This window comes from Prunus avium, chromosome 2 (assembly GCF_965620075.1).
Source record: "Prunus avium chromosome 2, drPruAviu1.hap1.1, whole genome shotgun sequence".
Taxonomy (NCBI): Eukaryota; Viridiplantae; Streptophyta; class Magnoliopsida; order Rosales; family Rosaceae; genus Prunus; species Prunus avium.
The window spans coordinates 23,604,451-23,626,795 of NC_142285.1; the positions used below are offsets into that span (position 1 = coordinate 23,604,451).

Below are 22,345 nucleotides of genomic sequence, written 5' to 3' on the forward strand. Positions count from 1 at the left end.
ATTACTGAGTCTTTTTTTATCAGAAGAGTCTTCTAATTGGTATAGGCCCCTACTGGCTACTGCCGCCAGCACTGATGGTAAACCCAAAAACGCGTCTAATGGACAAGTTACAGCTGGTTCGTTTCTGTCTTGTTTCAACTCATTCACACTTGCTTCTGTCCGAGCACATTATGAATTGACCAATAAAGTTTGATGAACTCCGGTGATATCATTGAAGATAATAGGAACGGGGAATTTCACTTGGACCCTCTGAAGCTAACTCCACTTAGGACACTTTTTCTCTCTCTTCTTTTCTTTATCTTTTCTCCTCCCTCTTCTTTCCGTCTCTTTGAGAGCAATTCCACCAGTTGCCCTTAGCCATGACAGGGGGGCTAGGGCAGCCACTATTCACGTGAATAGTGGCTGTCCTTGCAAAAAACAATTTACATTTCCAGCAGTTGCTCTAGTCTAGGGCAAACACTATTCATTTTTTTGTTTTTTTCACAATTTTTTTTTACTTAAATAATTAATTTGGACAATATTTTCGGATAAGATTTTTGGGTTCCTACGTGTCAATACTATTCATATCTCATAATCGGATAAAATTTTCGGTTTCAAATTTCAAATTTCAGATACATTTCAAAATTCAAAATTCAATGAAATTTCATATGAATTTCAAATTTCAAATAAGATTTTCACCCTCTAAAATTGCGCCACGTGCTCCATGCCCCAACACAGTCGATAGAAGAAGCCATAAAGATGATAAAGAAAAATAAAACTTGAAAGTGAATAAAATGTTGAGTAAAAAGTGAATAATAGTAGAAGTAGAAGAAAATGTATGAGGATTTGGTGTTGAAAGTGAAGAGTAGTGGTAGGTATTTATAGGAAAAAATTCCAGTATTTTTGTGTATTTTTTTAAAAAATTTTCATTTTTTTTATAGCAAAAATATTGGCTGCCGTTGGATTGGAGAGAGAAAGGAGGCCCTTTTTATCCCAAACCCCCCCTAGCCTCAGTCCAAACCCCACTGCTATCCAAACCCCACTGCTGGACTTGCTCTGATATGTGTCCTTTTTCTTTTAATTGTCAGTTTTTTGTTTCACTTTTATTATGCTGGCAACTATTGTAATCTCTCAAAAGTATTTTTTTTCCCACTTTTATTTTTCTCAACTGATTATTATTATTTTTTAGTTTTTATTTTCCTTTATGAGTCAAGTCTTTGTGGCCCTTTTCAACTCTAGCTTCAATAATCCCGCTACAATCAAAGTTGACACTGACAACATTGTTAGATGTCATTGCTTAAACTGGCGCAATCCATTGCAATTAACAAAGTAAACAAAACCATTATAATTATAAATTCAATTCAATTTACGGGGGCTTACTCAGGAGAGGCCTTGCAATTTCTGTTTTATTTACTTGAGTAATCACTTGTTAAAGCAATGGGGTCCGCGAAGTGTGAGGATTATGTGATTTACCCCATTTAAGATATTTAGTGAAATACCCATTCTTAGCACTAAAACTATAAATAAACCTTACATCATTTAATTTCTATAAATAAACCCAAAAAAAATCCAAAAAATGACAATTGGCTCTATTGAATTTAATTTTGATTATTAAATTACTTTGATGTCCTATTGAGTATTTTGGACTTTTTTTTATATGTTTTGGGGTTGGGTTTGTTTTGAGAAATCAATGACAGTTTTGTAATTTAAAAGAAGTTAAAAGCCTTTTTGTTATGTTGTAAATGGGCTTTGAGTGTGTTTCTAAAGTCCATTTCATATAGGGTGTTTTTATAATTTGGGCTCCTATATTGGGTATAATAGTGAATCTCCCTTACCATTTCCAATTCGTTGACGTAATTAAACAAATTCAACGAAGAGTAATTTACCCTTGAGGTTTTTAGGATTTTTATGTAACTCCTTCATATCATGATAATTAGTAATTACACAAATACCTTTTCAAGTTTCAACACTCCATGAACAGCCAAAACACTCTTATCCAAATAGTAATATACCCTTGGTTGAATACCATCTCAATTCTTGCGCACATCATTCAAAGAGACTAAATGTACCATACAAGTCTTCAAAAAAACTAAAAATTATAATGCAAGAATAATAATTGTATTTCACACATCATTCAAATTTAAAAATATTAGGAGACACACGTAGAACCACACTTTTTGACACACCATTTAAATTATCGAATTAAGTAAGTTTCAACAATTAGAATTGCATTTGTTTAATGGGCAATCCTTTTCTTTCACACATCATTCAAATTTGCAGCCCAACTTTTAAGACTATTAATTATTTTATTATATTCTCTCTCCCCTCTATTCCTTTTTTTGTTTAATGGGCAATCCTTTTCTTTCATCTTCTATCTTCTTTCCCGCTGCTTTCTCTGGCTTTATTGTATAGGAGTTTACACGCACACACACTTAAAACGTTTCCAACGAATTCCTTATTGAAAAGAGTTTTGTAGTTTATTTTCCTTCTTCATAAATTTGGTCATTGTTGCTGTAAAAATGCTAATAATATTAGTGTCCATGAAATTTAATGATTTCAGACAGTGAAGGAAATATAGATTAATAAGCATTTTGTCAGTCTTTGTTTAATAAATTTAATGAATTAGACTTGGAGTAAAGCATGACTTGTTAAAGTAGTTGGGGTTGTTAATTGTCAGTCTTTAAAGTAGTTGGGGGGCTTTTGTCAAAGTCTTTTGTTCACATGTGGATATCAGAAATCTCAGCAAAGATTTTTCGTAACAAAACATATTTTTAAAATCCGAATTGATACACAATATTCAAAAAGTACTTGACGCAAAAAGCCAAAAAAGGACTGAAATTTCAAATTATTCAAAAAGTATCATTGTCGATGATGGTGGGTACTAGGTAAGGTCCAGCATTTGGATCTGGGTTTTGGAAATAGTCCGATGTGGCAATGGTGAGGTTGAAGGTGGTGGTGGGATTTCGACCAAAAAAAAAAGGTGGTGGTTGGATTAAGAACATATACAATTATGCTTCCTATTTTTTTGTGTTAAAATTTAGCTAAAAACACTTGAAACCTATTGGATTAGTTTAGTTTTGATTTGGTTTTGGGACTGTGGATCCGCTCCCATCTCTATATCTTTTCTCCATCAATAAAATTGGTAATATTGGACACAATTTTTTTTTTTAATAAACAAAAACTGGTCATGATCCAATCCAGCTTTTATTGAACAGTAATGCAAGGGACACATAATTTGAGTCCCAATGATGAGTCACAAGCATGTCAATCCCAACGGGCTCTTATATATGGTTGAGGAGAATTTATCTTACAGATCAGATGTCTTAGGTTCAAATCATCATAACATCCTAGTTATGTGTGTGAGTTTAGACTATTGCTTGTACTACAAAATATATATAACATGTTAAAGTATAGACGACAGTTCTTTCATAAAAACCGTTGTCTTTACAATTAATAGACGATGGTTTGGAGTAAAGGCGTCGTCTTTACAAATAATAGACGACGGTGAATTACCGTCGTAATTTAACATTTAAAAGATGGCGGTTGATTTAACGACGGTTTTCAAAAGAAAAAGACGACGATTTTTTCCCGTCGTCTATTTCAATTTTTGTAGTAGTGTGCATAGAACCACACTTTTTGACACACTATTGAAAGAATCGAATTAAGTTTGTTTGAACGATTAGAATTGCACATTTGTTTAATGGGCAATCCTTTTCTTTCACACATCATTCCAATTTAAAAATATACATTGGGGACAACCTAGCAGCCCAACTTTTAAGACGGTTAACTATTTTATTACATTCTCTCTCCCTTCTCTTCTTTTTTTGTTTAATGGGCGATCCTTCTTTCATCTTCTATCTTCTTTCCCGCTGCTATTTAATGGGCAATCCTTTTCTTTCACACATCATTCAAAATTTAAAAATAAACATTGGGGACAACCTAGCAGCCCAACTTTTAAGACTGTTAACTATTTTATTACATTCTCTCTCCCTTATCTTCCTTTTTTGTTTAATGGGCGATCCTTTTATTTCATCTTCTATCTTCTTTCCCGCTGCTTTTCTCTGGCTTTATTGTACTGGAGTTTACACACACACACCCTCAAAACGTTTCCAACGAATTCCTTATTGAAAAGAGTTTTGCAGTTTATTTTCCTTCTTCATAACATTTGGTCATTGTTGCTGTAAAAATGCTAATAATATTAGGGCTCGTTTGTTACACAGGACTGTTTTGGCTTGGCTTGGCTTGGCTTGGTCTAAGTTAGCTAACACTTATCCTGCATTTGGTGTATGCTTGGACTATGACTAGATTTAATGATTTCAAACAGTGAAGGAAATACAGATTAATAAGCATTTTGTCAGTCTTTTGTTAATAAGTTTAATGAATTAGACTTGGAGTAAAGAATGACTCGTTAAAGTAATTGGGGTTGTTAATTGTCAGTCTTTGTTTAATAAGCATTTTGTCTAAGTCTTTGTTCACATGTGGATGTCAAAAATCTTAGCAAAGATTTTTCGTGACAAAACATATTTTTAAGGACAAACTACATAAAACCCCCCAACTTATAGGGTCATTTACGATTACATACCCGATTTTAGGAACATTTACCAATACATACTCAACGTCACGGAAACCCTACAAATTGCCCCCTCCGTTAGCCAAACCGTTAGTGAATCTATTAAATGCTGACGTGGCAAATGTGGGTTCCATTTTTTTTATGAGGTGGACTTACAGGTGGACAAAAAATTAATAAAAAATCATCTACTTTTTAAAATAAGTTTTACAATATTAATATCACTATTTAAAATTTAAAAAATCTTTAGCAGCCTCCCCCAAACCCAAAAACCCAGTAGCCACGCCTCCCCCAACCCCAAACCGTGGAGCTGCTCCTTGTTGATTCTGACTCCGACGTTGACGTCGCATACCACCGGGATGAGGGGTCTTCAACTTCCAAGCCCAAGGGCTCGTGCCGTCCACAGCCACCGGAATTTGGGAGCAAATATTTTCGTCTCCAATCATAGCACGCCACGTGGAAAAGAAGATTATCTCTTAAATTAATTAGTTAAACCAATTTATTTGGTTAATTAATTAGTAGGGATAATATCTTAATTATAAGATATTATCTTTATTTAATAAAACTGAACAGATAGAGATAGGTGCAACTTACAGGTGATGTGGACGATCAAGGATCGATTGAGTGTTCGACGCAGGTTCTTTCCGTCCTGGGATGCCGATCCTGAATCAAAGGAAGCCGAGGCTCGTAAGGTCTATGGCACCGATGTGGAACCAACCTAAGACCCTCCGATGCCGAAGTAAGTTTCTTTCTAAGAGCTTTTGCTACTGACAATGTATTTAGCATAAAAGTCAAGCTGAAAAGTCTTACCCCTTGTGTTGTAGTAAAGGGGCCTATTTATAGAGGGTATTTGGTATGCTCTTAGTACTTAATTTCGATGTGGGACTCGTGGAAGGTCTTACGAGGTTGACACGAGTCTTTGGATATTTAGGGAGGGGTTTCCGAGGTTTGTTCCGCAGAATCGTCCGTCCGTACCGATTGTCGACTCTGCTAGGCGTCATCGGTAGCTAATACCGATTGTTCGCTTGTCTTAGGCGATTGGGAGAGCTTACCATTACACGCGTCACCGTATGAGTGGAGGGTCATATATGGTACAAACAGTAGTCCCCCAAGTTACTAATTGAGAAGCGACTTCTTGGTTGGGGACTTGACGTGTCTTCGGCATTCTGACCCGGACATGATGGTCTCGTTCCTGCCTTCATGGCTTGCCGATGGTGGTCATGTAGTCCCCCAAGTGCCCGAGCGAGTGTAGACTTTGTTTTGTGAACGCCTTCCGTTTGACACGAGAGGTGAGTGAAAACTCAACAATGTGCTCCTGCCGTTCGGCATGAGTGAAAACTCAACAATGTGCGCATGCCGTTCGACACGAGAGGTGAGTGAAAGCTCAACAATGTGCGCCTGCCGTTCGGCACGAGAGGGGTACTGAGCGTTGTCAAGGGCAGGCAGCGAGTGCCGATTGCCAAGCCGATGTTCGGTTCATTTTTACACATGATTTTTCATGTTATTCACCCACTATTTTGAGTTAGTTCTTGACATTTTATAGCTTTTTACTTCCTTTTTGTGTTTTCTTAGATTTTACCTTGGTTGGAATGAAAATGAGCTAAAAGTGCATTATTGGTTATAAACTTTGTTTTTGTTCATTTTCGTAGGTCAACTTCTTGGCCTGGGATCAGCATGCTCTGATGCTCGGATGAGGTGAAGATCTTCATGAAACTTGTTCCAATGGATGTTAACTACAACATATCCAAATTTGAGCTCCATTGGACAAGTATTGCCTATCCAACCAATCCAGCATGTTACCACAGCTCTGGAAATCCGAAGTAGTCCAGCTTTTACCTCCAATGTGTCACTTGATTCTTCTTGTTACCATAACACTTAGTAACAAGAATTTACCTTAGTGAAAGAGATATTTTCTGAGGCAAAGAGCATATTTTCAAGGACAAAGCTTCATCATGGCAAGGGGACAATTGGTGAAGGCTTTGGAGGAAAGAATGAATTTTATATTCAAAGTGTGAGCTGTAAATTGATGGGCAAGGGAAAGGTGAGTGCAATCTGAAGTATGAGAGGCTTTTGAACGTGGGTAACCTAGCATTCTACAATTCCAAACTTTGCAGAGATTTTGAGAGCCAGAGAGCAAGAAGGAGGAGAGCAAGGAGCAACTAAGGGGAGGGAAGAATGGCATAACAATTAGAGAGAACCTTGGGGAGCCTTGAGGCAAGGATCCAAGGGGTTGAAGATGCATTCTCTTTCTCCTCTTTGTTCTTAGTTTCTTTCATTTTATTTGTTTCTTGTAATTTCTTAGTTTCAATGTAACTTCTTATTTAGTTAGGGCTTAGGTTGAAGCCCTAAACATGATTACCTTATTGTTTTGATGCTTGAGTGTATGAATTTCTAGACATTGTTGATGAATTCCAATTCACCAAATTAATCTATCCTTGATGTGTGTTTTTCCTTGGTTGGCCATCTTTGAAAGCATGCTTCTTGAGGTTGTTGGGATTATGTGTATCTTCATGTTTTCCTAAGCAATAAATGGATGGAGTAAGAACCATCCATGTGAATTGGTTTCTTGAATACCTAATGTAAACACCATGCTATTAGGATTCTTGTGATGTTCATATTCTCTTTGAACTTAATGGGTTTTCCTTGTAATTGAATCGAAGTACGAACCATACCTAGGTTCGGTTATGGGGAGGGCACAAGTATTGTAGCACGAACCATGCACTTTACGTACATTAGAGAGAATCAATGCGTCTAGAGCCACGACCCATGGTCTTGATTGCGAACATCTTCATCAACACATTTAGAGTTCATCACTTGAGTATTCATGAACTTTGGTAGAATTATTTAGGGTGGATTCCGAAACCCTAGTGTTTGTTACTTGGTACTTTCACATTTTGATAATTCATCTCTGCCTTTCTCATTTAAATTCAAAGTCCATTTACTTTCATGCAATAGAAATAGGTCACTTGAACCAAATCAAACCCCCCCCCCCCCAATGTGTGTGTGAGTTGTGTGTTTGATACGTTGTGTGTCTTGTTTATTGAATTCTGTTTATTTTCGTAACTGTTTTGGACTTTTGGTTTGCGTGTGTTCTTCGTTTTTGTGTGCTGAATCCAATCGTATAAAGAACGTGAAATTTGGATAAACGGTTGGAAAGTTATAGGCAAAACACTGGACAGAGGTCGAAACTGGAACAACAGAGAAACGAATCTACCCAAAAACGACCGGTCGTACTGTTCAGGCGACCGGTCGCACATGAATCTGCCCAAAAACGACCGGTCGTCACTGTTCATTTTTCACTGTTCATAGGTGATAAATAGGTGATAAAATGGTGATAGAAAATGCTGTTTGTGTTTTTCTTTAGTTTTCTTGTGTTGTTCCATTTCTTTTACACTTCTTTACTCATTTCTAGTTTCCATTTTGCATTTGTGCATTTGTGGTGTGTTAAATAAGTGTTCTTTACGTACTCAAATTAGAACTTATAGGAAGCCGACAAGTTCTTCGTGGGATCGACCCCGTACTTACATAATCTATACTTCGATAGATTCGTGCACTTGCGGGTATTTTTAATTGGTTGTTTGCACATTAATTTGTGTCCTTTTAGGAATGCAACAATTTTTGGCGCCGTTGCTGGGGAACTGGCACGGCTGCTTATCTGTTTTGTTTGAGTATGTTTAGAGTACTTAGTTTCATTTTCGTTTATTGATTGTTATTTCTTTTTATCTTAATTTGTTTTTGTTTCTTTTTCTTACAGGAATATCTAACTAACTGTGCGTACTCCCTTGCCTATATCTTCTCACCATTTTAGGCAACCCAAGGTGAAGAGAAGAAGTTTGTTGTCATCCTAATCGCTTCAAAGTGGAGTTTCTCTAAACTCAAACTTTTTTTATTTTATTTTATTTTATTTTTATTCTTTTGAGTTAGGGTTACAATTTTCCAACCAAGGTAATTTCGATTTTCTTGTTGTTTCTCTTTGTTTGTCTTAATTTTGCTTTCCTTTACTTGTTTGTGTTTCTATCTTGTTGTTAAGTTTGGGAAGTAGATTGCTTCATGATTGCACACTTAGAAACTTGACTCGAATGCTTATTTCATTTCTTAACATGTGATTACAAATATAAACTTGAAAATGCATACATGAATTTCTGAATCACATGTTTCTTTTGCATTCTGGGCCATCTGAGGCTTCTGCTAATTGCCTCTATCTGTTCTTGCTTGTAGAATCTGCAGCAGCTCTACATGATCTTCGTTCCTTTTTTGCAGCATCTCTACATGCTGGTTGGCACTGTAGAGCCGCTTCTGCAGGTCCGCCACCAGAGCTTTCAGGGCCGCCACCTCCTCACTCAGTGCCCCGCACTCTCGTGTTCTCGCCAGTAGGCGCATGCCCATATTTGTGGCCAAGACCGCGTTGAGCACGGTTAGATTGTGGGACTCGTCCACTGCCATCTGGTCAGACCTCTGCGTCACATGCAGATGATCTGCAACTGTAAGTCTGCTGACAGTCATGCCCTCCGGCAATACTGCCCTACGCGGCACCGCCTCAGAGAAGTTTGAGGCTGAGCCATGGTGGTATGAGGAGTTTGGGAAGATAGGGTTTGGAGGAGCCCGTATCTGTGCATTTGGTGGTGCAAGCGACAACTCAAGGTTAAGGTCATCAACAAGCATATCTGGGGATGCCATTGATTTTTCTGTCTGGGCTATTTGATGGTTTTTCTTGAGTTTGCAGGATGAAATGCAGGGTACTCCTTCTTTCAACCGAGAAGTGGTTTAAATAGACATATGCTCATAAGGGAGCCGACACCACTTTGCATTTCCTGCGCAATTTGCGGTTGCGTCCAGTTAAAAGGGGAAGCATTTCTACTTTCGCTTTGCTTTCTTTTCCCCCCTGTTTTCTGGTGCATTATGTTTTGATTTCTTTTCAGTTTGTCGTTTTTGTTTTATTTCAGTTGGGGAAGTGTGATTTGTGTCTTTTTCGTTTATCGCATTCCTTTTATTCCGGTTTGGGGAAGTGCGTTTTGTTTTTCTTCTTTGTCTTTTGCAACTTTCTTTTCTTTTATTTCCGGAAACGAGAAATTTAAAATTAAAAATTAAAAAAAAAAAAAAAAAAAAATACACGGAAAGGGCAAAGACAACCAGGCACACCACTAATACATTAGAATTTATTTTTTCACAGTGCTCGGTGTCTCGGCCATTGGACCTTTGAGTTTAGCCCTATGGCTATCCTCTTCCGGGGCTTCACGCACAGCCTCTTGGGGCTCATCACTCGAGCTCCCAAAGATCGCACTCTTAGCTTGAGCGTACCTACTCTCGCGATCTATTTTCTTGCGTTTACCCGGTTGGTCCAGGTCCTCCAGCTGCTTTCTCATGTCATGGGCGTAAACACTTACCATCTTTGAGAGATTTTGGTTCTCTTCCCGCAACGCCTCTAGCTGGTGTCGATTCACCTCCACTATCCTTGCCCTTTCCCTCTTTAAACTTTTAATAATACTCTGGCACTCTTCCACCATACTTCGCTCCGCCGCCAACTGACCTCTTAGCACCTCCACCTCATGGGACTTCGCAATTAGGCGATGACCCACACTTGCGACTGTTGCCGCCCTTTGCACGCTTAGTGCCAGAGCATCGCTCACGACCCTGTTGTCATCCCTTGCTCCCAGCACCCGTATATCCTTGGGAGTCACTAGATTTCTAGCAACTCCAAGGGCAACATCGTTGTCCAGCAGTATCGAGTCGTTCACTGTCACGTGCCCCCGTGCAGAGGCAAAGTAGGGCATCCACACTGGTGCCACTGCTTGGCCCCGAGTCTGAGTCGGTGGAGCTAGGTTGAGATCCAGCGAGAATGGGTAGGAAGAAGCCATTTGAACTTTCTTTTCTTTTGTTCTTTCTTTTCTCTGTTGTGTGTTTTTCCCCAACTCTTTCTCTTCTTCTTTTACGGCACTGTTCACAGGTGATAAATATGTGATAAAATGGTGATAGAAAATGCTGTTTGTGTTTTTCTTTAGTTTTCTTGTGTTGTTCCATTTCTTTTACACTTCTTTATTCATTTCTAGTTTCCATTTTGCATTTGTGCATTTGTGGTGTGTTAAATAAGTGTTCTTTACGTACTCAAATTAGAACTTATAGGAAGCCGACAAGTTCTTCGTGGGATCGACCCCGTACTTACATAATCTATACTTCGATAGATTCGTGCACTTGCGGGTATTTTTAATTGGTTGTTTGCACATTAATTTGTGTCCTTTTAGGAATGCAACAGCCGACGGGTCCGATCTTCGGAGTAGACCATCTGGAGCCGAATGTGCTGACCGTGGGTGAGCTAGCCAAGATTCGGGCTCTGTACAACATACCGGATTCTGTGAAGATGCGGATTCCGGCGCCGTTGGAGTCTTTGAGCAATCCTGAGACTGAGGTTTGCTTTTTCACCGATGTTTTCAAGCACAGGCTACGGCTGCCGTTGAGGCATTTGGTGCAAAAGATCTTGGCTCAGATTGGCTATGCGCCAGGGCAGTTTAATCTGAACTTTTGGATCACGCTGCTTGGGATGATCACAGCCTTCGGCATAGCTGGTGAGGGCGAGCCGAGCTACGAGCAGGTCGCGAATCTGTATAGCGTGACGAGGGCGAAGAGTGCTGATAAGGGGGGGTGGGTGCAGTCGAACTGCTTGGCCGCCGGTCAGAAGGGGCATTTTGTAGTTGGGGTGCCGAGCTCCCAGAAGACTTGGCGTAAGCGTCGGGTGTTGGTGTCCGGAGATTGGGAATCGGCTCCGGGGGTTATAGTTGATAGGCACATTCCCACGATGTTCAAAACAGTCGGTAGGCAGCGGAGTGTCATTCGGTAATTTGATGTTGCTTAACATTTTATAGATTTTCCGTCGAAGCTAACCTATGTTCTCTTTTATTTCAGTGTCCTTGAAACGGCCTACTGCGTCGAAGAGAGATGTTGGCACTAAAACTGAACAGATAGAGATGAGTGCAACTTACAAGTGGTGAGGACGATTTAGCAGATCGATTGAATGATAGATGCAGATTCTTCTTGTCCTTGGATGCAGATCCTGAATAGAAGAGAGTTGAGACTCGTGAGGTCTATGGAATCGGTGTGGAACCAACCTAAGACCCTCCGATGCCAAAGTAAGTTTGTTTCTAAGAGCTCTTGCTGTTGACCATATAAAAGTATAAAAGTCAAGCTGAAAAGTCTTACCCCTGTATTGCAGTGAAGGGGCCTATTTATAGAGGGCATTTTGAATGCTCTTGGTACTCATTTTCGATGTGGGACTCGTGGGAGGGCCCTATGAGGTCGACACAAGTCCTTAGATATTTCGGGCGGGTGCTTCGAGGTTGATTCTGCAGAATCGGTAGGAGGTATCGATTGTAGCCTATGTTGGGCTTGTAGCGACCTTTTGCCCACTTGAGACAATACCATCGGTAGCCGATGTTGATTGTTCGGAGCCTTGGGCGCTTGGGTAAGCTTCTAAGATCCACGTGTCGCTGTATGAACGGAGGGTCAGACATGGTACAAACAAGAGACATTGAGGCGATCGAGCGGGTGCGGGAGAAGATTGCCGAAGGTGATCGTTTGTGGAAGGACCTGCTAGACTTCGCTAACCTTCATAAGGCAGGCTTGATCACCGGAGTCGAGCACGCTCGAAGGGAGAAGGAGAAACAAGAGGAAGAAGAGAGGAAAAAGAGTAAGTGATGCCGTTCAGCAACCTTTGTTTTTTTTTGGTATGCCGTTTCGTATTGACTTGTTTGCTTATGCAGTGGCAGGGGGAAGGCCGATGAATGAGGCGACTAGGAGGCGGTTGGAGACTCGTGCGCCTAAGCAGAAAAAGAAGGGTGGATCCTCTAGATCGAAGAGGAAGCATTGCCGGAGGAGCGTCGGGGGATGATGTGACCGTTGCCGATCACCGAAGGGAGAAGAGGGTGGCGGAGGCCGATACCGTTCGTGAGGTCCATCAGCAGGTGACGGGGAAGAGGCAAATCGAGGGTGCCCTTGACGTGACGCCTCTGCCCAAGAAACCGAGGGGGCTGGACGAGGGTACGGCCACTCTGATCACTGGCGATGAGGAAGGGTCATGTCGTTCGTGAACTGTATGATCGACGGGGCGCAGATTGAGCTCACGGAACTGGATCAGCTGCAGGCGAAGACAGTGCGTGATCAGGCCGGTCGAGCTTTCCGGCTTCAGGCTGCGGTAAGTGTTGTGGTGTTTGTGGGTTCGGCATGTACTAAACTTTCGGTGTCTTGCAGGCTGATATGGAGATGTGGCTTTGCGTGAAGCGAGCTATAAATAATGCCGAACGGTACCAGAAGAAGTTCGAGGAAAGTCGAGCGAAAATTGCCGAAGCCGGGAAGCTTATCCAGGATACCGATCGTCATGCCGAGGAGAACGCGGTGAAGATCGCGGAGCTCTCATCGAAGCTGGCTGCTGCTGAGTTGGCAGTGGTGGAGGCTCAAGAGGCTAAGGCAACGGTAGATGTGGCCATGGACGCGGCCGAACGGGCACGGGCGAAGGAGGTGGAGGAGGCTAAAGCGAAAGCTTTAGCTGACTACTGATCCTCGGAGGAGTTCACGCTGCTGGTGGACAAGGAAGTCATGGAACAGTGTGACGACCTTGTCTACCGTTTAAAACGGTATAACACTGACACGAAGATGAACCTGAACTTCCTCCAGGATCCGCCTCTGTTGCCTGAGGGTGTCACCGAGGAAATGGTGGAGGCCTATAAGGAGGAGGATGCCGACGTCGATTTAGCCGATGAGACCGACTCCAGCAGCGGGGAAGAGCAGGGTCATCCTATACCAACTTCAGCTGGTGTGCCTGAAGTTTATTTTGATTCGGTTCATGTGTTTGAAGTTTCATATTCTAATACAAGTATGCATGCCGTAGGTATTATGTTATAGGTACCGTATGTTTGTGCCTAATAAATCACGGCCATAAGCTGGCCGAAGGAGCCCCTTCTCTCGGCCCTGGCACTTGTTCGTAAAAACTGAAACGCAGCGTTTCGATAGGGTACTTCGCCTTCCTAAAGACAAAAGAAGAAATGCTAAGGCATGATCATCTCGGCCTCAAGCGCAGGCCGAGGCCGAGGACGAACAAAATCACGGCCAAGGCATTAAAGGCAAATCATCACGTGACAGCAGGGTCCCAGGCTTCATTTAATGAAGTAGTGCCTGTTTAATGCAGCAAACCCACTGGCCACAAAGAAGCATTTAATGCATGAGGGAAGGTGGAAGTGACTGAAGTTAGGATTTGGTGATGAGGATCAAAGTGATTAGACGTGGACATTCTCACAAGAATTCTGACAGCCTGAGATATTGGTTCACCAGCTATCCAGGCCATAAATGCGTCTCCACGGCCAGAAGCTCAGAACCCACGATCAAGAGTGGCGGCCGAGATTCACCGGGATTTCTGGGGTCACACCACCATACTTCGCGATCCCAAATGTCGATTGGACTGCCCACTTGCTCCAATCAAGCTCCACCATGCAAATTTTTAGCCTCGATTACTCCTCCAGAGGCTCTTCCTATAAATACAAGACTCGAGCTACATTCAAAGGGTTCAACACCAAAACAAAGCCTCCCACGGAGCAACTAATTTTTTCCTGTAATACACTTTCAATATCTTTACTTGCTTTCCTAGGAGTAGTGTTAGATTGTAAGGAAAATCCATTCATCAATATATCATACGACCCTTGATTTTCAAGGCGCTGGAGCACCATCCTTGTTGTTCGTTCACTCACCCCATATATCACACGACCGTCGCTCCCTGAGCAGCGCGCCGGAGCACCGCCCAAAACCCACCACCAACACCATCACTCAACGGCCTTGTAGTTCAGGCCATGAACCTAACAGCCGAGACCATTTCCTCTCTCGGCTATAATCGTTTGATTAGGAAGACGAGTTCAAACAGGCGCACCACTTATCCATCCAACACTCATCAACACATCGACGCACGGTAGACCGTGCTGGCACGCCCGCGCACAACCGCACCGCACCCAAAAGCAGGAAACCGCGTGTTAACGCATATCCCCTTGGCCCGGAACTCCAGGCCGTGAGATTTGCGCGGCAGACACTTTACTGCCGTTATGGCGTTACTGAATGTGTAGAATAGGAAGACGAACATCAATGCCGAAAGTACTTTTATATGTTGGCTGTAGGTTTAGTTACTTGTAATAATACTTCAAGTGTTCTATGTTCCAAGGGTGATCGAGGGTTTGTCCATCGGTATCGCGTAATCGGTAGGTGCCAGGTCGGCAGATGGTGATGACTTCATAAGGGCCTTTCCATGAAGGGCCGAGGGTCCCTTCCTTGGGGTCCCTGGTGGCAAGAGAGACTTTGCGCAAGACCCAGTCCCCCACTTTGAACGATCGGCGTTTGACGCGCGAATCGTAGTATCGGGAAGTTCGTTGTTTGTGTGCGGCATTCCGAAGCTGAGCTTGTGATCGGTGTTCCTCGATGAGATCAAGGTTCAGAGTAAGTAGCGTTTTGTTTTGCGCCGGCTTATAGGATGCCGTTCGGCATGTGGGTGCGTTGATTTCGACTGGGACAACAGCTTCGGTACCGAATGCGAGGGAAAATGGTGTTTCGCCAGTCGACCGTCGGTAGGAAGTGTTGATGGCCCATAATGCCTTTGGGAGCAGATCGGGCCAAGCGCCTTTAGCTGCTCCAAGCTACTTTTTTAGCATCTTCTTTATGATTTTGTTGATGGCTTCTACCTGGCCGTTTGATTGTGGATACGCTGGAGAGCCAAACCTGCAAATGATGTTCTTCCACACAAAACGCTAGACCTTGGTTGCAGTGGTGGTTGCCGATGCTTCGGCTTCGGTCCACTTCGTAAAGTAGTCGACGGCGATGATGGCGAATTTAAGCTGTCCCTTTCCTTGTGGCATAGGGCCGATGAGATCCAAACCCCACCGAGCGAAGGGCCACGGGCTGACAATTGGAGTGAGTGGTTCGGCGAGCAGTTTTGGAACGGAGCCAAAATGCTGGCAGTGGTCATAGTTCTGGACGAGCTTAGTGGCATCGATATGGAGAGTTGGCCAATAATACCCCTGCTGAACGGTTTTGAAGGCCAAGGACCGGGTGCCAGAATGGTTCCAGCATGCTCCCTCGTGAATCTCTTGTAAGACGTAATCTCCTTGTTGTGGGGTCAAGCATCGAAGCAACGGTAAGGAATGACCACGTCGATAGAGGATCTGATTCACAAGGACGTATCGTGCCGATCGGCGGTGGAGAGTTTTGGCCTCGGCCTTGTCATCCGGTAACGTGCCGCTAGCGAGGTATGCGTGGATTGGATCCATCCAACTTGGATCCTGCCAAATGGCATGTACCTCGGTTTCAGTGGTGCTACGCCGAGCAAGGACTTCGATCGGCACGTGGCAACCTACTTTGTCGTCGATTGCCAATGCAAGGCATGACAGGGCATCGGCGTGGCTGTTCTCGGATCTGGGGATCCGCTGAACTTGATACGCGCTGAAGTGGTGGAGCAATCGGCGGGCGTGTGTCAAGTAGGCAGCCATCGAAGTGTCCTTAGCTTTGAATTTGATAAGCACTTGATTAACGATAAGTTGAGAGTCGATGCAGATTTTGAGTTGTTTGGCTCCCATATCTTTAGCGAGCTGAAGGCCTGCCAAGAGGGCTTCATACTCGGCTTCGTTGTTGGAGGCCTGAAATTGGAAACAGATGGCATACTCGATTGCCGTTTGGTCAGGGGCTTTTAATACTAAGCCGGCCCCGCTTCCTTGTCGGTTGGACGAACAGTCCACATAGAGAGTCCAGAGGGGAATTGTTGGGTTAAATACTCCTTCGCTCGGGTGGGCGACCGGGGCTACCGAAGCTGGTTCGGAGACAAGATCGTCCGGATCTGCTTCTTGTGATGTAGTTGTCATTTCGGAGATGAAATCAGCTACGACTTGACCCATCTCGGCAGGCCGAGGGTGATAGTGTTTGTCGAATTCGCTGAGCTCGATGGCCCATTTCACTAGCCTACCTGACGTCTCCGGCCTCTGCAGTATTTGGCGTAGAGGCAGATTGGTGAGAACGGCAACGGTGTGAGCCTGAAAGTAGGGCCGAAGCTTACGTGCTGAGAGGACGAGAGCATAGGCGAGTTTTTCCAGTTGAGGGTACCGAATCTCGGCATCTTGTAGGGCATGGCTGGTATACAAGATTGGGAGTTCTATGCCTTTCGGCTTGCGGATGAGTACGGAACTGAGTACCGTTGCAGAAACCGAAAGGTAGAGGATGAGTTGTTCTCTGGGAAGAGGTTTAGCTAATGGGGGTGCTCTGCTCATGTAGGCCTTAAGGTCTTAGAAAGCTCGATCGCATTCGGCAGTCCAGACAATCTGCTGTTTGCTTCCTTTGAGGGCTTTAAAGAATGGGGCACATCGATCGGTGGCCTTTGATATGAATCGGGCAAGAGCGGCGACACGCCCGGTGAGACTTTGGATATCTTTCTGTGTCCTCGGTATCTGCATGTTAAGTAATGCCTTGATTTTTTTAGGGTTGGCCTCAATGCCTCGTTGGCTGATCATGAAGCCAAGAAATTTTCCAGAGGAGACGCCGAAGGCGCATTTGTTTTGGTTGAGGCGCATGTTATATTTCTTCAAGACGCCGAACATGAAGGAAAGGTTGTGGAGATGACAATCGGCCATTTTGCTTTTGACGAGCATGTAATCCACATAAACTTCCATCGAAGTGCCAATGAGTTCGGAAAATTTTTTGTTGACCAGTCGTTAGTATGTTGCTCTGGCATTCTTTAAGCCGAACGGCATGACATTGTAGCAGTAGAGTCCCTTGTCAGTGATGAATGTCGTATGTTCGCGGTCGGCAGGGCTCATGAATATTTGGTTGTAATCTGAGTATGCATCCATAAAGCTGAGAAGTTCATGGCCTGCCGTGGCGTCTACCAGCTGATCGATCCTCGGCAAAGGGAAACTGTCTTTTGGGCAAGCCTTGTTTCAATCGGTATAATCCTGACACATTCTCTAGGCGCTGTTCAATTTCTTTACCAAGACCGAATTTGCCAACCAAATTGGGTAGGTTACTTCCTGGATGAAGCCGATTGTCCGCAGTTTATCCACTTCGAGCCTCATGGCCTCGTACCGTTCGGTATCGTAGGCTCGCCATTTCTGTCGGATGGGTTGAAGGTGGGACAAATGCTGAGCTTGTGACAGATCACAGGCGAAGACTTCTGTATTGGCGCGCAAAAAGGTAATGAAATCGGCTCGCAGTGCCGAACTTAAGGTGATGCCGATTCGAACCTGTCGGTCGGGCTGTGTCTCGGAGAGGGTCACCGATTCTAAATCTTCAATGAGTTGCGCTTGTGGGGTGACGGCCTCATCCCTGGGATCATCTAGTTTGTCCGTCCCCCTTCCGTTCTGTACAGTCATCTTGGTGGAAACTGAGTATGCTTCGCGAAGCGCTGCCCTTGCCGATTCCTTTGTTGCTGAAATGTATTTGGCCGACATGTGTGGTGACAGCATGGCCTTCATTTTCATGAGCGCTATCCTACCGATGATGGCATTGTATGCCGTTGGGCAGTCGACTACTAGGAAGTGAGTGCAGATGACCGTTCGTCTGGGGATAGTGCCGATGGCGAACGGGAGCTGGACACTTCCGATTGGTTCAACCACGTCGCCCGAAAAGCTCAGAAGGGGGGTGATGTCTTTGTTTAGGTGCTGAGGATTGATGCCGAGGGAATTGAAAGCATCAGCAAATAGCACGTTGACCGAACTGCCGGTGTCTATGAGGATTCGGCCCACATCAAAGTCAGAAATTTCAGCTCGTATGATCATGGGATCTTAGTGAGGGAAGATGATGCCTCTTTCTTCCTCTTCAGAAAAAGTGATAGGTTCCCAACCGATTTGCCGGATCTTGTCGTTGCGTCTTCTCGCTACGCTGAGGGTCTGGGGGTGCCGAACGGTACGAACATAATTTTTGACGGAACGATTGCTGGCTTTGGCTATGGGCGCCCCTCCGCTGAACATGTTAATCTGCCGATTCGGTGGTTGGTCCGATGCCGTTTTTGTGCTTAGGTACTGATTCAGTTTTTCTTCGTTGATGAGGCGTTCGACAATTTTGCGAAGCGCGATGCATGATTCCGTATCGTGGCCATGGTATTGGTGGTACTGACAGAAGACGTCGTGCTCGTAGATGGTGTTGAGCAAAGGGAAGGTTTCTTCCAGCCGGTTCTTCTTCGGGTCTCTGAAGTTGCTCCGCCTGCCGGAGTCCTTGCCCCTTTTATTACTGTCATGCCGATCCTGGAAGTTGTCATTCCGCTTGTTTCTTGCTTCGTACGGAGCGGGGGCAGGGGGTGCCGTTCGGTAAGGGGCCTGATTTGTCGTCCGATTTGCTGGGAATCGGTCGTAGGCTTGCGTCGAAGGCCGATCGGCAGGCGTTGTCTTGTATGGTGGTGTCGAAATCGACCCCTTTGGCGTGGATAGCTGCCTGTTTCATTAGTTCGGCATAGGTGGTCTAGTTGCTGCTGTGGACCAGATAGCGAAATTGGGATGACCGAACACCACTCTTGAAGGCGCCGTAAGCCGCCCTATTGTCGGTTTCAGGACATCGAGAATATTCGTGGCTGAACCTAGCCGCGTATTCCCTCAAGGGCTCATCGTCTTGTTGCCGAACGGTATAAAGGCCATCGGCGGAATACAGGCGATCGGTCTGAATCATAAAATGGTTGAGGAAGGTTTGTTTCAACTGATCAAAAGAGTCAACCATACCTGGCTCCAATCAGTAGAACCAATTCAGGGCGGCTCCGGCCAGGGTGGAGGGGAGCAGTAAGCATTGGCCTTCGTCGGTGAGCCCCTTGCAACCCAAAGCTGATTGGAAGGTATGAATGTGAGTCACGGGATCTTCCACCCCTGTGTAGAATGATATTTGTAGTGCTTGGACCTCTTTTTCGTGTCTGAACGTTCGGATGCGATTGGTGAATGGTCCCGGTTGTACTTTTCCCCATGTTGGTCTCCGAGCTTGGTTCTGCTCCTCCTCGATCCGGTTCATCTTCTGGAGGAGGAGACGGATGGTTGGATCGACAAGCGGAAGGTCGTCACAGAAGGTTTCTGTCGCCCGATTGTCTATCCGTTGGCCGGTGTTGTGTCCCTGTACTTCTTGATCTACCGTTCGGCTGGAGTTCCTCCCGTACCCTTCCTTATGCCGATCGTTCTCCTCGTTTGATCGGTGGCTTCGGCGCTCTTTCGAAGGTCCCGCCGATCGGTAGGAAATAGTGGTTCCTGGTGAAGTTGGAACATAGTCCGATTCATCCGTCTCTTCTAGGCCAATCGCGTCGTACGTTCGGCGCATCGGGGATTTTGGTCCGAGTACCTTCAGACGTCGATCGTTGAGTTTGGCTTGGATCGGGATGGGTGAAGACTGTCATTCCTTATGCTAATCGTTGATCCTGTCCCGACAATCGGAGTAAACTTGGTCTTCTGGGTGACGTTCCTCTAGGTAGGGTACGAACAGCCTTCGAGAGGCAGGTGGTTTGCATGTAGTTTGCTGTTTTCCTTTATCCCGAGTGCTGGGCTTTGGCACACTTTTGAATGACTTCTCCTGTCGAAGCTGTATGGTCAGTTCAAGGCCGTCCTATAGGGTATTATCTCATAATTAATGAGATATTATCATAATAAAAGGATGTAATCAAGTCCGACTCAATCTCTACGAAACCCTAGCCCTGAGGCTCCTATAAATAGATGACTTCATTCATCATTCAAGGTACATCTAAACCCACTCCTGATACCCGAGGAAAATACCTGAAGTTCTCTCTCCCTGTCCACTCTCCATATTTTCTCCACACAGCTCTGGCCACCACACACGGCTCCGGCCGCCTGGTTCACACCATACATACAACTCCGTACCCTTTGCTTAGCTATTGTTTTCCTACAAACACTCGAACTAACTTAGGCATCGGAGGGCCTTTGGCCAACACCCCCCGGGTGTGGTCTATTTACTCCAATCTTTTTTACAGGAATCGAGAAGGAGAGAGAAGAAAGATCGAAGGTTGAAGGATCCAGAAGCGAATATTCTACTGCGAGATTATTTGCACAAACATTTGGTGCTTTCATTGAGAGCACGAGTTATACTCAACGCGTGCTCAAGGAATCCGTTCCACCTATTTTCCAATTCACCGAAGCTGTCCAAACAACCATGGTTGGAAGCAAGTGCACGAGGAGCAAGACCGCCGCGATGGCTCGATTCGTGATGGCCCAAAGTCACTCCTCCTACGATCCCACGATCAACATGGTGGCACCTCCACCACTCGCCGCTGTGAACCAGCAGCAAACCCTTGCTGCCGTACCACAGCAACCACCCCGTGTGGCTGGAACCACCGTGTCACCTGCCGGACCCACAGCTGGGACCATCGCACCGGCCTCTGCCATCGTCGTACCTTCTCAAGGCCCCGTGGCTGGATCTAGCCACCTTTATACCGTCGTCGCCAAACATGGTGGAACCTCCCATTAGGGTGGGCTTACGACCACCACCGACTTAGGCCCAATCTTGGAGCAACTTCAAGCATTCCCTCCATTACCTCCGCACTTGACATACGCTCCCGCGTACACATCCAATGAAACCCTAGCTCGTGTGAAATTGGGCTCCACACAATACTCTCCTCCCGATCCACGAAGTCAAGTATACCTCAATCTGAGAGTTGACCAGCTAACTCAGAGAATGGATGACCAAAACAATTTGATGAGGCAGCTCCTCAATCCAATAAACTTGGCTCAAAACCTTGGCCTTGGACAACAGGGCGAAGAGAGAAGGCTGGACGAACGATGGGTACCAAGCAGGTCGAGCAGGAGTAAGCCTACAAGGAGATGGACAATAACGTGATCAGCTTGCCGACATGTCGCAAGCATCTGCTAGCCACACTCAGAGCAGACGAAGTCTCTCATCTAGATTGAGTTCAAGGACCAATGTTCACGAAAGGCTAGGCCCCTAGGGAGGTCAACATGACGATGATAAGTTCATAATTTCACACATTTGCATGCCTTCGTTACTTAGTAATTTTGTTTAGTTTCTCTTTATTTCGAGTCACTTACCTATGTTTGTGTGTTCTGTAGGTTAAGGTAGCAAGAGATCACATTCGATACAATCCATGCATGTTAAGGGCTGATTGGCACAAGAGGAATATAAGCTTAAAGACAGACCCAATTTGGGCCACACTCCTTGTCAGTCCAATTTCGTAGGTAATCTTGCAAGCCTCATTTCAGCTTTAAGCAAGCATACGGACTTGACAGGAGGTTCGTTTTCAGCAGATCAGACATGTCTGCATCCCTTTTGGGGCTAGACTTGTTCACCTTGAGATCAGGCACTGGCGTTGCAGAAAAACCCTTCGCCCGGGCATATGACTCTCTTGCTTTCTTAGCCTTTGCCAACCTCACCTTCAAAGGAATTGGTGACGACGAATCAACTCCACGCTTGACTGCTTGTGACTCAACAGCTGGATCATGACGGTTTGGTTGATAGGCAGATCTCCCAGGTCGACCTCCATCCTTTGACTGGTGTAGATGACCCAAACTTCAGAGAGGAATATTAGCATCTCTTTGCCTCCCAGCAGGTGAACTAGTTCTCGCACGGACTACTTCACGGAGCAGAACACGGTCCTCAAGCTTGTCAGCAGGAGGCTTGAGTGGAACATCCCGAACATTGCGCATACTGTCAATCACCTGCATCAACGAGATGCTTAACCCTAGCTGATGATGAGGGAACAACTCCTACTTGAAGACACATCCTTCACCAGTGAAGTCGTAGCTTCATTCCTTGAAGACTTAACATCAGCTTTCCTTTTTTAGGGGGGTCTGGCAAAAC

The 22,345-nt window shown here is 44.6% G+C and overlaps 2 protein-coding genes across 2 annotated transcripts; both read right to left on the bottom strand.

Moving 5' to 3' along the window:
• Window positions 1-15,315: 15,315 nt before the first annotated feature.
• Window positions 15,316-16,824, bottom strand: LOC110752301 (uncharacterized). Its single transcript, XM_021952916.2, has one exon. The coding sequence runs from the start codon at window positions 16,822-16,824 to the stop codon at window positions 15,316-15,318; it is 1,509 nt and encodes a 502-aa protein (XP_021808608.2).
• Window positions 16,825-17,517: 693 nt separating this feature from the next.
• Window positions 17,518-18,327, bottom strand: LOC148296663 (uncharacterized). Its single transcript, XM_088248597.1, has one exon. It carries the CDS (start codon window positions 18,325-18,327, stop codon window positions 17,518-17,520), a length of 810 nt encoding a protein of 269 aa, XP_088104723.1.
• Between the last annotated feature and the right edge of the window lie 4,018 nt (window positions 18,328-22,345).